General features: G+C 32.9%; 1 protein-coding gene across 1 annotated transcript in view; it reads left to right on the top strand.

Annotated features, from left to right (window-relative positions):
* Positions 1-6,019: 6,019 nt before the first annotated feature.
* Positions 6,020-17,764, top strand: part of LOC145325062 (irregular chiasm C-roughest protein-like) — a 91,059-nt gene continuing 79,314 nt past the window's right edge. The window contains exons 1-2 of the mRNA XM_080167928.1: positions 6,020-6,109; positions 6,326-6,433. Coding sequence (XP_080024054.1) covers positions 6,020-6,109; positions 6,326-6,433 — 198 coding nt within the window. The remainder of the gene's footprint in view (positions 6,110-6,325; positions 6,434-17,764) is intronic.

Here is a 17,764-nt window from a genome sequence, read left to right on the forward strand (position 1 = left end):
TGTTTATAATACGATGCGAGAAATAACTATTCTTTTTTTCTAATATATATGAATTCGTTTTTTAAAATCAATAATGAAAACATATTTGTATAATTCATATGGAATAAAATAGTTAAATTTAATTTTGTTTTCGTAATATAATTAAACACATTCCACGCAATCACTTATGATAAGATATTTATTTTAATAGAGATAAAGATCCTTAAAATTATCAATAAATGTATTTGAAAACTTAGTGTTCTGAAGGATTATTTAGGGTTCCGATTTTGTACAGTAAATACAATACAAATGGATTTTTCTCGAGTTTTAGTGATAATGCAAAAAGTGTATGGTCGAATACAGAGCTGGATCTTTAAATCATTTTAGTGATGAGCCAGATACTGGTGAGCCAACTTTCCACCAATGAGAGCACAGCATTTTATGAAATGCCGCGCTGTGATTTGCTGAAATTCGGCTCACCCCGATCTGGCTCACCACTAAAATGATTTAAAGATCCAGCTCAGAACACCCTGTCCTATGTTGTTGTGTTGTTAGGTTAGGTATATAATTATTACCCACTGATTACTTTTTATCTATAACTCACTAAAAAAAGACACAATTATAAAAATCTGATTCTGCAGAACCCAGTAAAAGTGTCTGACTATGACGTCAGAAAAAATTAATAATTAACCAATTAAAGACCGCTATATATTTTACCATTGGTCAATTACAGTGAATACTGGCTGCTCATTGGTTAATTGTTTTTTTTTTCTGACGTCATAGTTCGACACTTTTACGAGGTTCATTCTGCAGCTCAGGTTGAAAACATAGAATAGTTGCAATGAAAAATATAAAATCATAAACATTTTGCAGTTTTTTACACTGAATGCTTGAAGAAATTTTCTGATGTATTTTCTGTATTTGTTTTGAGAGTTTGTATCTATGTCCCTGGTTGAATAAATGTTAATAATTATTGAGAAATGAAAGTGTCAATTGTGATTGACTTATCCTTTGCTCAAATCATTGTATGGCACATACCATAAGCGCGAACATAAATACGGAAATAGGAATAGTTATTTATTGCAGCGTATTATAGACAGCTTTCCATGGATATTAAAATAAAAAATTACAAGAATAAATGAGTTTGGTTAGCCAAAGGCCCAGGCTAACAAAACTGGTTTAATTTTATGATTTTCAATTTAAATACATATTTATGAAAAATTGTCTGTAATATAATGCTATACGTGATTTTTCAGTATGGCTGGGAACCAGTTCTAATTCCGGTTTCGAAGCAATACTGGAATAGATTTTACTAGTTATTTTGGATGAGCTATGGGATCTATAATTTTTTTAAATCAAAAGGTAGAGAAAAAACATTTTGCAATTTAGGTTTAAACCTGAATAAGTTTGGAAAACAAATTAACAAAAAAACAATTTTGCGTCAAAAATCAAGAAAAAAAAATCAATAGAGATTGGAATTCTTAAAAAAGGATATTTCGATTAAAAATCTGAGTTGTCTCTAAAAAAAATGTAAACTCAAATATAAACCAAGTTACATATCACTTTATGTGAGAAAAGCATGCATAATGCATCTGTTTTTCTATTAATATTAAAAAATAACAATAATAGATCAATGCTGATCATGATGACATCTAACAAATATTTTGCATTCTAATTTGAAGTGGTTATTTAATGGTTATTCCATGTTTGTATTATCAAAAAAAAGTTACTTTCACATACATATACATATCAACTTTCTAAGCTTGATTAAGTGTTTTTATTCTGGTTTCTTTTTCTTTCCCACTGTCTTTAAGAAAACAATTTTAATTTTTAGTGTCAAAAGATCAATAAAGGTAACCTAATACACCAGGGAAAGTTTTCAAAAACGTTTTAGTTAAAACCTGAAGGATAATCACATGCTGGATCATACCTGGAACCTGAAATTAGAAAAACTAGCTGCCTAATTTTTAAAAAGAAAATATTGATATCCGTGGTATATACCCTGAAGACAAATCCCTTGAGCCTAGGGACGACGTTAGATAAAACAAATAGAGGCAACCTTGTAATACAGCAACATGTTGCAGTATTATGAACAAACAGAATAGTATTAGTTATACCTTAATCCTTACTATGCAACGATAATTGAGATATCAAATTCGTGTTTATCCCTTCCAAATGACCCTTAGGGTTGGGTCCAACGAGAGAATGATATTATGAAAAATAATTTGTAGATTTAAGTGTGTTAGCAATCTTTGATAGAAGAAGGCATGGTGGATATTTCATTGAGAGAAAAACCCAATTTGTCACAGTTTTTAAGGCGAATGTAAATCAACTTTGATTCTAGAGGAAAGCTGCATTTAAATTATTCAATAATTGGGTAAAGGCCATTTCGCGACAACGACTCTTAAGGGGAGTTTCGTCAAATTTTCACAGTATCGTTTGATAGGTTATTTTAGGTTAGGTTCGGTTATGTTAGGTTAGGTGAGTTTTCCTAATAATAATAGGCTACCAAAGACAAAATTTTGTTTGGGGTAAGGAGATGAGATTATTATATTTAAAATTGTCTCTGAAGTTAACAGAACCTACAAAATATTGTATTAATTTCTGTATTAATAACAACCAGAAAATAAAATTATCTGTTAACATAAAAAAACGCCAATTTTTGGCCATTGGCTGAGGAAAAATTGTGTGAGGCAAAATTGTATTTTTTAGATAAAATATTCATTCTTAAAAGAAAGAGGTAATTATGTCATACATATTTTCATATCTTTATTTTCAGGAAACCTTTCCATGTTATTGGTTAGGTTAGGTCAGTTTGGGTGGTATTAGGGCTTAATAGCTAAGCAACAAATAACGTCCAAACAAAACAACATAAATAATTTCTTTCAACTGAGAAAAAGTGAAGATTCAATTTTAAATCACCTTTAATAGACATAAGTTAATAGTTAAAACGGTGGATGACGAATTATCAGCGTACAAATTTAACTGTTTTAAACCGACATTCTAACCAAAAATAGGACTTAAAATCAATAACTTGTAACAAACACTATATAAATTAGCCCCTGAATTTAGTGGGAGGAGACAATAAAATAGCCTAAAACCACCCTTGAACTATTTGTAGCTTCTCTGAAATTGAGAATTCAATCGACTCGGTGGTAGCGAAATCCTAACGAACAATTAGAAAACTAAATACCATATTTCAACACCATGGAGTTAAAATTTGGTTATCTTTACTGAAACGTTTGAAACCAACAAAATTACGACAGGAGATAAAAATTAAGGGGGAGAGGATTTAAGGCCTTCAACAGGAAGGGTTAGGAAACGATATAGTGCCTGAAATGAGGAGGTGGAGGTTAAATCCAATTTTAGGGGTGGAAATATGATGTTTGTGTAATAATAATACATAAATAATAATGATATAAAGCTTTTCGCTACGTGTGCAACAGTTAACTCTATCCTAGCGGGGATAACCGGGGGGCCCCGTTATGTCAAGACACAAAAGTAAAAACTAGATAGAAATCTACAATTTTTAAATAACTTTTTAATAAATTTGTTTAACGTTTTTTATTTAGTAATATTTTAACCCCCTCCCTTACAAGCAAGTATTAAACCAAAATGCAACAGAAGGGGGGAAATAAGATATACGGGTGGTCTAAACCCCTCTTACCCTTTCCCCCAATCTTTTCAATATGTTTCTATATCTGTCATACGGCTGCTAACCTAACCTAACCCTGTTATGGTCAAATTAAGCAGAAAATAACCTTTTATGTGGTTGTTAACTATAATTTAATCAAATTTGTTTACATTTTAGTTTTATTTATTTGATTCCAATATCCTATATTCATATTGTTGATGAGTTTGTTTTATTTAAGCTGTTATGGTCATGCTTTCTAAGAAAGCTTTGTGTTGATCTTTAAGCTATTTGGGCTATTTTCATAATAAAATAGAAATGCAATATTGGTAAATTTGAATTCATAAAGACAATATCTTTTTTTTAGAAAAATATATGCTTTGTGTACGACATGTTAACTTATCGTCCTTGGAATAGGCATTTAAAAAACAGTGGTAATATTGATATTGATATGCCTAAATTAATGATCTGAGCTCTTTCATACGGACTGACGGACAGACAGACCGACCCTAAATGAATCTTCTCCCCAATTTAAAATGAAGCCTTGAAAGAAAATAAATTATAACACAGACATACTTAAAACTTTTAAATCAAAACTACTTTGCAGTAATTTAAACAAAAAAGAATCGAAAAACAAAAAAGCTTTGGTTAGTTTATCTAATGGATATAATGACCACAAGGATGAGTTATTTATTAAATACAAATGCTTAATTAGATAATATATACATTATACAAATATAATATCTTAAAATCGAACTTTTACAGAAATAGTGTTTAATGTTCAATATAAAAGTAAATGTAAAAACACTATTTTTTTAATTGATTTATCTATATATTATTAGTTCTAATGTTTAAATACTAAAGTAGATGTCAATATACTAATTTTCAGCTCATGCAAAGTCTGTTAGACATGGAAATGGAGAAGTATTACTAAATTGAAAATATTGAAAAATAACAGTGAAAGAATTGAGTGGTATGTTAATTAAATGTAGATGGGTAAGTCACCCCCCCCCCTCCAACTTTCAATTTTAGTTTTTTAAAGAAGGTAGAATTTTTTTGTGGGAGGTTGTCATTTTTTTTTTATTGGTGATTTATCGAGGTGTGGTACCCTTCCCCAAAATGGTTATAAACCTCATCAGGATCTATGGGAAGCTAAACTGTAAAGGAGAACCATTACGGTTCAGCGGTTAGCGAGATCTTTTAGTATATACAAACAGACAGACATAGATCCTGCTACTTTTATATAAGGAATATTTTGGTTCAATTCTATTTTGAAGAACTTGTCTTTGTTGTTTTTTTATTCCATTTCCTATACATAAGAATACTAATACAATCACATATTGAATGCTAATTTGAAGTTTATTGTTTACTTTTTTGTGTTTTGCTATTAATTTTCTATAATACTTGTCAATATCCCGTGTATGACAGAGGAAAAGACGGTGACAGCTTTTGTCAAAACTTTAACTGTCACACGAAAAAGCTCAAACACTGATAAAAAACAAATACATTAGCAAAATATGCAGTTTTTTAGTGAAAGATATTACATTTTGCTGCTATGTTGGACGCTTGACAATGACTGCATAATATAGGTGTAACATATCTTGGCTTACAAACAATGAAAATTCAAAACCAGGATGAGCCTTTCCTTCACAAGTCATAAAATAAAATTGTATATGTACTCACACCCCTCCTCAACCAAACTTTATATTAAAAAAATGTCCCAAACATTCGGACAATTGGGCGTTCAAATAGGGCCTAGTGGTAGTTAGAATCAGTTGAGAACAAAATCCTAGCCGTTCCTTCTTGCCAGATATGGCCATTTTAAGATTTTAGTCAAATAACACTAAATAACCTGATACAAACTTCACTCTTCTTTGAATATTTTAGTGTAATTGTAGTGGGACAGCCCCAAAATAGAGAAGCTTTGCTCCTCTGACCAAACTGACTGCCTGGAGTTCCTAATAGGAAGTGCCCTAATGTATTATCACAAGTGGGTATTCGAATCCATTCCCAAAACTATCCAATGTGGAATAGCTGTATATTACAACATGACGACATTAATTTGTCTATAAGGCTTGGGCAATGGATGCCCCTCTGGATACCCTCTGCTAATCCTGGCTGTTATTGGTGATCAGCAGGGTCAGCTCCTTGTTGGACTGGTACCTGGGGTTCCCTAAAGCCAGGCCTCTGCGCTGGAAGTTTGGCCTGGTCTTGACCACAATCTCTGTCCTCGGGGTTAGTTTGATGTGTCTTGGCCTTCCCCAGGCTTGGCAGGGCTGGGGCCACTGGCTTAATTGGAGTGTTGGCAACCATAACTACTCTCCCAACTGATCTTGTGTCCATCAAACAGTAACTGTGTCCCCCATCTCCATCAGAAAGAACCCTCCCAGGTTCAGGGTATGGTTCAAGATGCACACCAGCATCTTCCATCCTAAGCCTAGGTATGCGGCCCACCACCTGCAGCTATCCTTCCGTGGCAGCTGTGCTGATCTGAGATTGGTAGGGGAGCATCTCATCTTAGGGAGTTGGGGACACAGTTAATGTTTGATGGAGATGATGGTATGGATCAGTTGGGAGAGTAGCCATGGTTGCCCCTACTCCCATTAAGCCAGTGGCCCCTGCCCTGCCAATCCTGGGGAAGGCCCAGAGCCCCTCCCACCACCAGCGACCGAAGGCAAGATTCGCTCTAGCTGTACAATCAACTGTCTGGCCAAGGCAGCTCTCATGAAGCCACTGTCAGCCACAGCCATTGTCCCCATTTGTTCAGAGCTGACCAATGACCAGGATGTGGGTAGCATGGAGTTGCTGGCCATTGCCATCAAGGTAGGGGCCCCTAAGAAGGTGAAACTGGAAAATTGGACAGGGGCTATTCTAAGTTGTACACCCCAATGGTGTTCAAGGTGCCTCAAGGAGGCGCGAATTGGATAGGGTTGGGTTTACACATCAAACTGCCACCCAGGACAGAGATGGTGGTCAAGACCAGCCAGGATTAGCAGAGGGTATCCAGAGGGGCATCCATTGCCCGAGCCCAATATACAAATTAATGTCGTCATGTTGTAATATACAGCTATTCCATGTTGGATAGTTTTGGGAATGGGTTCGAATCCCCACTTGTGATAACACATTAGGGCACTTCCTGTTAGGAACTCCAGGCTGTCAGTTTGGTTAGAGGAGCAAAGCTACTTCATTTTGGGGCTCTCCCATTACAATTACACTAAAATATTAAAAGAAGAGTGAAGTTTGTATCAGGTTATTTAGTGTTATTTGACTAAAATCTTAAAATGGCCATATCTGGCAAGAAGGAACGGCTAGGATTTTCTTCTCAACTGATTCTAACTACCACTAGGTCCTATTTGAACGCTCAATTGTCCGAATGTTTGGGACATTTTTTAAATATAAAGTTCGGTTGAGGAGGGGTGTGTACTGTTATTAGTATCACCTGTTTTAATGGATATATTATTGCTTGGATCTTACAACAGATTTCATATTCTTTAAAATAAGTGAAACACGCAGCGGGCTAGAAAAATTATTCCCCTCTTTCACCCCGTTTACAACATCCTCATCTCTCCTACTGGATGAACGAAAAGACCATTAAATGAGTTCCATGTTGGCAAGCTAGATTAACGACAATTTTTCCCCTGTCATAATATCCATAATATCTTAATTTTCCAATAAAAATGTATGCTGATTAGTGGAGTTTGTAATTTTGTAGGCCACTACATTTTTTCCACCTCCAATGCAGTTAAGGGAATTTAACTTTTCTTTGTCACAGAATAAAAAACAAAAACTTTTCTCTTTCTAAAATTATACTTATTGTTGATTCATCCTTAAAATAAGGTAAACGGAATTCTGTCTGTTTGTTTTCTCCTTTACAGTGTAGCTTATCATATGTCCTGGGAAGGTTAGGGATGGTTCTCACCAATCGTACCTAGAAAAAAAAACTCAAAAATGTGTTTACTTTAAAAAAAAAAAAAATTGTAGTGGGTCGACATTAGTGTTTAATAAACTAATCGGAAATAAAAATCATACCAGTTTTATAAGTCCCGGCCTTCGGCCCCTAGGGCCTAACAAATCTGTTTTCAATCTTACAATTTTTAATTTTAATATCCGTAGAAAGCTTTCTGTTATCCGATGCGCTAAATAACTATTATGATGACTATGTGTGCTAATGATGCTAATTTTAAATATTGTCTGTATTGTATGAGAGAATCTCTTAAAAATGACAAAACGAAAAGTACCTTAATATTTATAATACTATGCGGTAGAAAAGAAGAATACTTTTCTATAATTTAGTTTTTTCGTTTTTTAAGTCAAAATTTTTTTTTAATTAGTTAAGTAACTAAACATTAAACATGGTTTAAGAAAGATTAATTTGCTCGTACTCCATTAATTGCTCGAATAGCCTGAAACCATCCTAGAATTACTGGCCTCCCTGAAATTAATACCGAGATCGTAATGGACAACCAGACAGACATCATACTTACATTATAATAATGAAATCATACCCTCTTTCCATTTGTACACAAAAGTTTTATTTTCCGGGAATTATTTTTTTTCTAGAATTCTGTTGTCTGTTACTCTGTGATACTTCTTGGTAGATATATTTTGAAGGTGTAGAAGGGATAGGGTGTTTAATAATTTACTGTGTTTTTCAAGAAAGTGTTGTACTGGTTTTGTGGTTTTGGTTAGGTTTAATGTTCTATTCCAGGGGTATAGGGTAGAAGTATGGTCTAACTTGTACCTAACTGATCCTTTTCCTCACAAGCAGCCTCTTGAGGGGCCTCCCAGTATGGGTGACAAAGAAGAGTTCAGCCAAATGACCTTAATTTTAAATTAAGATTTTTAAAACTTTAAAGAGAAAATAATGTATCTAATTGAGGTTTGAATAAAGTGAATAATTACCAGATCTTAATATCTTAAGCAAAATTTAACTGACCATTCCCAGTTAGAACCTGCAAATAGGTTACTTTAAATTAAGAACTCGTTTAAACAATAGTTTTTAAGATTTGACATGACATAATTGCGTATTATTATAAGAATATTTTACACTTTTATAATGAAAAAGTTGAAGTCCTTGGGAGATTTTCTCAAATATAGCCTTGCTCCCTGTAATGTATTTCCTAGTAAGAATACAAAGGTAAATAGAATAAGTGCATCAGAGTCACGTCTCAGACTCTATTAGAGTTAATATAGAGCAACATCACATTGTTTCTTTGGATATAGTCTCACACTTTAATAGAGTTAATTTAGAGAGACATTACATTTTTTTCTTTGGATGATAATTTGATGTACATCCCCAAACTCAATTAAGTTAACCAACAAATCAAAAATATTAATAAAAGTTCCCAAGGTTGTTATGCCAACAAATAATAAAACTTTGATATTTGACTTTGGGGACTAGTGAAATAAACACCTCAATGTCCCCTCCCTCCTTGCATTTTGGAATTCGTAAAAGAGAATTGATGGGGAATAAGGTGTAACTTGGATGTGTTTTGTACCTTAAGTGTCATGTACAGCTTGATTATTTGATGGGTGAAGTCACCCTTCCACTTATTAGTTGTATTTTTTTAATTAATTGAAAATAAAAAGTGGCATTTTTTCGTTTATTTGTTCGTTACATTATATCAGATAAGGTTAGTTTCAGGGAACGTTTATAACAACTTTTGAGGAGAAATCACTCTCAGAAAAAAATTACATCTACCTAAAATAAAGTTACTGTTTCTTTTTAAAATTAAAATCAAACGTGCAGAGTCGACCTTCCCACTCCCTTCAATCAAGTGCCTCTAGAGGCCTCTGTTATATGAGATAAAAATAATTAAAACCTATTCATGGTCAGTCTTTAAAAGCTCTCTGTATTCTGATATAAAATTCTGCAGTAAGCCAAAAGTTTATTTGCAATTTATATATTTAATCTTTTTGGTCCAAAAATGTAAATATACACAGCTTTATAAAATTCGAATAATACAAAATTTAGGAAATTATATATATATGACATTCTGTGTTTTTTTTTACTTTTCCTTTACATGTTTGAAAGAAATAAGCGGGGAAATAGAAGGTAAAAATGAGAAGTTTTGTTCTACAAAACATCTGACTTTTTCAAAAAAGAATTTATGATGAATCTTAGTTTCCAATGACCTAAACCTGAAGGAATGGACAACTGTGGTCAAAGAAATGTACTATCTTCTCCTCTCTAATGATCGTCACAAGCTACCAAAGGCAGATTGTCGACACATGAAATTTGATAATAATATTAATTCATCGTATATTGTTCTGTACAGTAAAGTGTACATGTCTTGGACAGGAGTGTATGTACTGTACATTGAGGATGTGAAAAAATTAATATTACGGGTGGTGTTAACTTCACTCTACACCCACTTTCCAACGCCTATAGTCCTATCCTTGCTTCCGAGATATTAGTTAATTGAATTAGAAACAACAATATGAAATAGTTTCCGTTTTCATATTAATTTTCTAGCCTCTGAGATTTATTTCCGGGTAATGTACAGCATTGCACTAAACAATGATTATATAAAAAAAATAGGGTTACATAAAAAGAAATAGAGGGGGAGGGGGAGTGGTTGGCCAAACCTACTAAATTTTAGTTTTAAAATAATAACAAAAAGTATTTTTTTGAGAGGGAGGTAATTTTTTATAGATGCGATCTATTTTAGAACAAAAATGTCAAAATTAAAAGAAACTTCACTGTAAAGATGAAACATATCGTTGAACGGTTAGCAAAATCTTTTGGTACAGACACACTCAGAGACAGACAAAAAAAACATGTTACTTTTACATACATAAGAATAAATAATACAACAAAATACTAGACAAATCACATAAATAATTCTCTGCGGCCAATATTTTCTCTTGTGTTTGAAAAATATTTCAAAACAAAAGCAAAGATTAGTTCCAGAGTTCTAGTTACACCAATGGTATCCATTCAATACAACTATTAAAATAATAATTTTAGCAAAAATGTTAAGGTTATAGGTTCGACTCTCAACTATGAATATTATAATATTTAAGCTCTTTTACACAAAGTAACGGTTTAACACTATTAACCCCCTGCCCCCCTTATTAGATTTGAAATAAATTAACGGTTTTTTTCTATACCTGCGGCGCCCCAATCATGCAAGACTTTAAAGTACCCAGTACCCAATATAACCTAACTTTACGGGACCAAAAGTAATGATCAAACAAAGGAAAAACTCTCTAACCCCCGCTCTTATTTTCAACTTAATACAAAATAAGGAAAGGGGGATTTATCAGTGCTCTCCATAAATATTATTGCCTTTACATGTAATCTAAGCTTTATTTCTACTAATTTATCAATACTAGTTACATTATAGAAACATATGTATTGTAGTTATTACATTAATTAATACGGAAGTTGAATTTTTCAAGAGAAAATAAAAATTCTCCCAAAATCTGAAACAGTTCCCATGAGTTGTTAATCAGGGATCTAAAGGGATAAGACAATGGCCGATAAATTTATGAATATCTCCAATGATTATACCCAAAATCATCCCTTTACACTCAACTTAGGGAACCGAAAAATTAACCTTCATTGACTGATTCAAAAGTTGTTAGGCCATTGAATAAGAAAATAAGAATAACAAAACTTTGGGGACTAGTGTAAAACAACCCATTGTCCCCTCCCTCCCTGTGTTAAGAGAAATGAGAAAATTTGAAAGGTGTTGATACGATGTAAGTATGAATAACAAGCACAATTACTAAGAAGTGAAAAAACAGCAAAATACAATAAAGTGTTTCAAATGGTAAGTAGCGATGTTAAACTTTTCAAAATACCTGCCTTTGGTTCCTATAAATATTTATTTTGAAATTGCTTAAAAATAAAAATACTTTCAATTTTAGAAACTTAAATATTGACATTGATAATCATCTTTTCTAGAAGCTTTTTATAATTCCTATAAAAATGACGTCATACAATTTAAATGACCAATGATAGGCCAGTATATATTTTAATTTACCATTTTTTGCCAATATGACGTCAAACTTTTATAGGCACTATAAAAAGCTTCTGAAACTTTGTGAAATACATTGCATGTCAAACAGTGTCTTCTTTTATGTACAAACATCCGTGGGATAAGGTAAAGTAACACTCAACAGACAACCAATCCATTAAATGACCTTTGAAAGAAAGTCATAGCTGTGAATGGTGATGAATTGTATTTATGGGCCAAGTCATTACCCCTTCTTTTACAATTAATTTCACGCGCCTGACATACCATTTAAACGTCTCTAGTATTACACAGAGTAGTTCCGACTCGAACCCGATAATAACGCTAATGCTATGTTCTTCTTTCCAAAAAGGCTCATATTTGTTCTTGTAATGGTATTATTTAAATCTAACTTTAAAGATTAGTACTGATTAGATTACCCTCTCAAAAAAGAATAGTTATTACTGATGGTAATAACTTAAACTCTTCATGTGGGTTTAAGGACAAACGCAGGAGTCCCTAACGTTAGAGTGGACAAACGCAGGAGTATTAATATATAAATTTTATTAGGTATTTCTACACAGATTAGGTTAGGTTAAGATATGAATGAACAAATAAGCCCCCCGCAGGGGTTAGGCATTTAAAAAACCTATAAGATGGTCTAAAAATAGGCTAGGTTAGGTTACGTGTCCACTCCGACGTTTGTCCACTCCAACGTTTGGGACTCCTTGTTTGTCGTAGGACCTTCATATGCACATGGAATCTAGAGGCACAGCTGCTAGTATGTTGTATGTTGAGCCCACACAAAATAAATCTCAAAGGTGACATTACACATTAATGACATAACTTTAAATACCTCATCAATCAGTAATTAGCAGGTTATGTCTTGGAAGGGGGGTGGGTTTTAAGAAACTGAATAGTAGGACAGATTTAAAAATGAAATCATTAAGAACTTCTATTCATAATTGTTAAAAGTATACTAAAGTCAAATAAAAATTACTAAATAACCATAGAGATAATGTGCTTGATTTTAAAAATTTAAGCAATTAAACATATATTTAATCTTTGAAGAAAAAAAATGTTTATAGACGCTTTGGGGCCCTGTACCTGCGATACAATATCATTGTAGGGCTCGTCTAATGACCTATCAACCTAACCTATTAAATATGATGAAAAATACAGAATTTCCAAAATATAGTTTATGGTTTACTAATATTCTTTCTCGATAAATAATATACTTCCCGAAAAGGGGATTAAAATAAATCTCTATATATTATACGCATCTTTACATTCCTATGAATGTTAACTTCCTTGGACTGACATTATATAATATTGATTGAATTACGGAATAAAATTCCACATTCCTATGAAATTGTGTTTCCTTGTTCTTAAAACTTTATGATTTTATGCCGGTTAAGCAGTTCTGCGAAAAAGATAAAATTCTTTTTATTATCATAAATATAAGTACATCTATAATACAAAGTAAAACGATGTCTGTCTGTCTGTTTGTTTGTCTGTGTGTCTGTTTGTCTGTTTGTTTGTAGCGAAGGATCTCGCTAACCGCTTAACCGATCGGGTTCTTCTTTACAGGGTAGCTTCTCATAGGTCCCGGGAAGGTTTATAACTTTTTTCTTCGGGGGTGGGACATCCCCAACCCCCCCAAAAATGAAAATACCCCCCCCCCCCAAAAAAAAAAAAAATTCTTTTTAAAACTAAAATTAAAATAGTAGGGTCGACTACCCACCCCCCCCCCCTCAAAGAAATTAAAAAAAAAATTTCTTTCAAATCTAAAATAAGAAAAATTGGTTTAATCAAACCTCTTAGGGGCAAAGTCCCTAGAGGCTAGGGGCGAAGCCGCTAGTAGATATATAATTAAAATAGTTACATTTCTATGAAATTAAAATGTTCTAAAAATATTATAATTTGATAGTTTATAGAGGTATGTCATTTGAAAATAATACATGGGTCTTTTTATAGGCAGTTGACTTGGGAAACGTAATTGAAAATAATATATATTTGTTGTTATTTTTTTCCAAGTCTTCGTGGAAAATTTTTAAAAACCATTAGGAATTGGTATTAGAACCAGTTTGAATCCAGTGGAATATAAGGGGATCTAAACAATATAGAGGAAAAGATTATGTTTATTTAAGTATTTACTTGGTTTCTAGAAAATTTTATGTTCCGATTTAGCAATACAAGGGTATAATATTGGCAGATTAATGAGTATTATGAGTAATTTTGTCTATTATCATTGGGAACGCATATAAATCTAACATCCATTGCCTTATCCCTTACGTTTTTTCTTACTTTCTGTGTATCATTCCTAAAAAAGATATGAATTTTCAATTATGGAAGCGGCTCACATGAAGGAGACTAGCACCGGTGCTAGTTTCCTTCATTCTACACCATTTGGTGCTAGGATTCTTCATCCTTAATATTTACAAGATTTCTAATAGTGGGAGGGATTTTAGGTGTAAAAGGGCCGGGACATATTTTGTGTGAGAAAAAGGGAGGAGCAATTTATGTATTACTAGCGGCTACGCCCCTAGAAGCCTCTAGGGGCACTGCACTGGTAGGAGAAGGAAAAGTCGACCTCATCCTATTTTAATTTGAGTTTCCAAAGAGTTATAAAAATTATTTTTTGGGGGAGAGGGGGGTTAAGACACCCTCTCGAAAAATAGTTTAAAACCTTCCCAGGACCTATAAGAAGCTTCTCTGTAAAGGAGAACAATATCGGTTCAGCAGTTAGCGAGATCCTTCGGGACAGACAAAAAACGCTTACTACTTTATATAATAGGATTAATTAATACATAATACAATTAAGAAGGGTCAAAACATTAGGTGCTAGCTTTCTTCACTTTAAGACATTTGGTGCTAGCTTTCTTCATTCTTTGATTTCGGTGCTAGTCTCCTTCATGTGAGCCATGGAAGCTTTACAACAAAACACAGAGACCGAGACAGACGGACGGACAGACAGACAGACCAAGCAAAATTATGCGATGTCTATTTCTCATTAATCATCTTTATATTTTTGTCTTTAATTTTCCATAAATGATGCATTACAATGAGTTTTAACCAAAAATTCTCACTCCCCAAATTTTGTCTGCTCATTAGACTAGAGTATAGTGGGCGGAGATTTTGGATAAAAATGGGCGGAGTTTCGGTATCTTTGTTTAGAACATTATATTGACAATGATTTCCATTTTCTGCTAATTATATTTCTTTTTTTCTCACATTTCTAAGATTTTTTTATTGTTCTTAGTTATTTACACGTGTGGCATTCTTTTTTCTACCCTAGGTTTTATTTTCTTCTATTTACATCCACCATCGGCTACGGCCCTATGGAAATTTTAAGGAAAGGGACGGGGGGGGGGGGGATTCCTTACTTTGAAATAAAAAAAAAGATATTTGAGGTGGCAAGAATTTTCTCCAAATATTTGTAAACCCTTCCAGGATATATGAGAAGCTTCTGTACTGTAAAAATGGACAGCAGAAAATTAGTCACCAATATATCTTGCTTACATGGACCTCATCTATTGATTAGTTCTTTCATCCAGTAGGAGGGGAGGGGATGGGTTAAAGTTGGTGAATGGAGGGTAGTCATTTTAGCCAGCTGTGAGTATTACTTTATCAGAAAACTAGCGGCTACGCCCATAGAAGCCTCTAGGAGACTGGTTTGAGGGGGAAAAGTCGACCTCATTCCATTTTAAATTTGAGTTTCAAAAGAGTTGAAAAAATATTTTTTTTCGGGGGAGGGGGGTGAATACACCCTCTCTAAAAATAGTTTAAAACCTTCCCAGGACCTATAAGAAGCTTCACTGTAAAGGAGAACAATATCGGTTCAGCGGTTAGCGAGATCCTTCGGGACAAACAAAAAACTCTTACTACTTTATATAATAGGATATGAAAATCTTGTGCAACATCCAAGTAATAATATATCGATTACTCTAAAGAAGAACTCTATCGATTAAGTGGTAACCAATCGTTATATTAAACAATAACTTTATATATTTCTTGTGTAATAAAGTTATATAACTTAAGATCAATAAAACCATATCAGTATTAAAAATTAAAAGCTTTTAAGCAAGATAAATACCCCAATCAAAAAATAAAGATGTCCACTTTTAAAATCTTTATTTTTTATCCATTAAGACATTATTATTGAGGGCCAAGGGGGCTCTATGAATAGTTTTTATTGTTCTCTCGCTGATGATAAATCTATCATTTATATTATTACTTGACACTTGTAGCTACAGTGTTCCTATAAAAACCAAAAAAATAGGAAATAAATAGATAGCTAGATATGTATTTCAACATAAATATACAGAAAATATTAAAACACATGTTATGATTCACATGATTTTATGCGTGGTTTTGGTACTTTTATAACCTTTTTTAATGCTATGAACTTTTTATTATTTCACTAAAGGAAAAACTAATTTTACCTCTTTTTGATTTTAAGATTTTTGTTGAAATATTTAAACACTCCAGGCCAGTTATTCAGTCTGTAGGTCAGCCTGTTTGAGAGGTAAAATACAGGAAAAGGGAAGGGGTGTGTTTTTTATCGCCCCTCCCTCCATTAATTTATCTCCCCCCTCCCACTCATTAAAGTCTCCAGGTTTTAAAGTCAACCAGAGACATTTATATAAGAAAAATGGATATAGAATATATATGTGGATTTTATGGCAGGAAAAAATTGTCGTCATTTTAGTTGCTAATATGACATCATTTATTGGTCAGTTCGTTCATACAGTAAAAGGGCAGGGGATGGGGTAAAAGTGGTGGATGGTGGGGATCGTTATCTCATCTACAAGTTTCTTTTTATCAGAGTAAATGATAATCTGGTGTAAGATCCAAGTAATAATTATTCAAATTATTCCATTTTCAAGAGCATTACTAATCAGTTGAATCATAATAATTTTCTGCATGTATTTTTTACTGACGGAAAATTTATTAAAAATGTGATTTTTTATAACGAAATTTGTATCTGTATAGAAAATAGTTTGAAACAAAAACGCTACAGAAAAAAAAATTTAATCACATGTCCCTATCCCTTATTGTAAAGAACGATTAAGAAATTAAATGGTAGAGTAAAATTTGGGGGGGGGGGGGCAAATTAAGGTGTAAAACCTAAAAATAGATTTGAAGTATTTTGGTGTCAAAATTACAAGCTACGAAATCGAATAGATTAAGAGATGCTTTATCAAATGATGCAGGAATAAAGAATTTTAATTGTAATTTATATCAATTTTTCAAAAATGTTTTTAAAAGATTTACTTTATTGTGAAAATCAAATAAAGACTTAGTTGGTTATTTTTCTATTATTATTTTGATTCAAGATTGGTCTAATTACTGCTCAGACGTGCCAGTAAAGAATTTACAGTATTTCTTCTCGTTTAATTTTTTCATCTTTTAAATTTTTTTTTGACTCATTTACTTATTCCCTTATCTGTAATCAAACGAAAATCAAGATAAGTTTTCATATCTTTATAATTGTGGTTTTGATATATCAATAACTAGGTTTTTAGACTGATTATTTTATGAGACTCTGATTTTATCTTCTTGCTTATATTTATGCGAGCGGCTATAGTTAATGGGGTGGGGGGGGAGGTGGAGTTGACCCTTAATAGTATACTTTTTAGGGTAAACTAATATTTTTTGGGGTATGGATTTGGAGTTTTTCAAGGGTTGATTTCTCCCTTCTCTGGACCTTTAAGAAGCTTTACTGTAAAGGAAAGCCATATCGATTCAGCAATTACCGAGATCTTAAACTACTGACAGACACAAAGACATTCTGTTTTTTTATGTAAGAGCTGCTTCTCTATAATTCAAATGTAAGTATCTATGTCAGTAACATTTAATAGCAATCATGAATTTCTTGACTGCTTTTAATGATAGGCGGCTTATTTTTTGTGAAGATTCGTCTGACCAATGAGTATCCACTATAAGATTTACCTTGTGTATGTGTATCATGTATCATTGCACGTGGCTTTAATTACATAGGACAATTTTAACATTTACAATTTTAACATTTACAAATCATAGAAAGAAAGCAAAGTAGTAAATTTCGTTGTATTTTCACAGTAGCTTTAGATTGGTTATTTTAGATATTGTAAGGTAAATTTTAATGATTGCCCTGCAGGGATAGACACCCCAGCAGGGACTAGAAATAGGAGAAAGGCTGCTGTGAATA

This window comes from Acartia tonsa, chromosome 1, assembly GCF_053477335.1.
Source record: "Acartia tonsa isolate MP-2025a chromosome 1, ASM5347733v1, whole genome shotgun sequence".
NCBI classification, from domain to species: Eukaryota; Metazoa; Arthropoda; class Copepoda; order Calanoida; family Acartiidae; genus Acartia; species Acartia tonsa.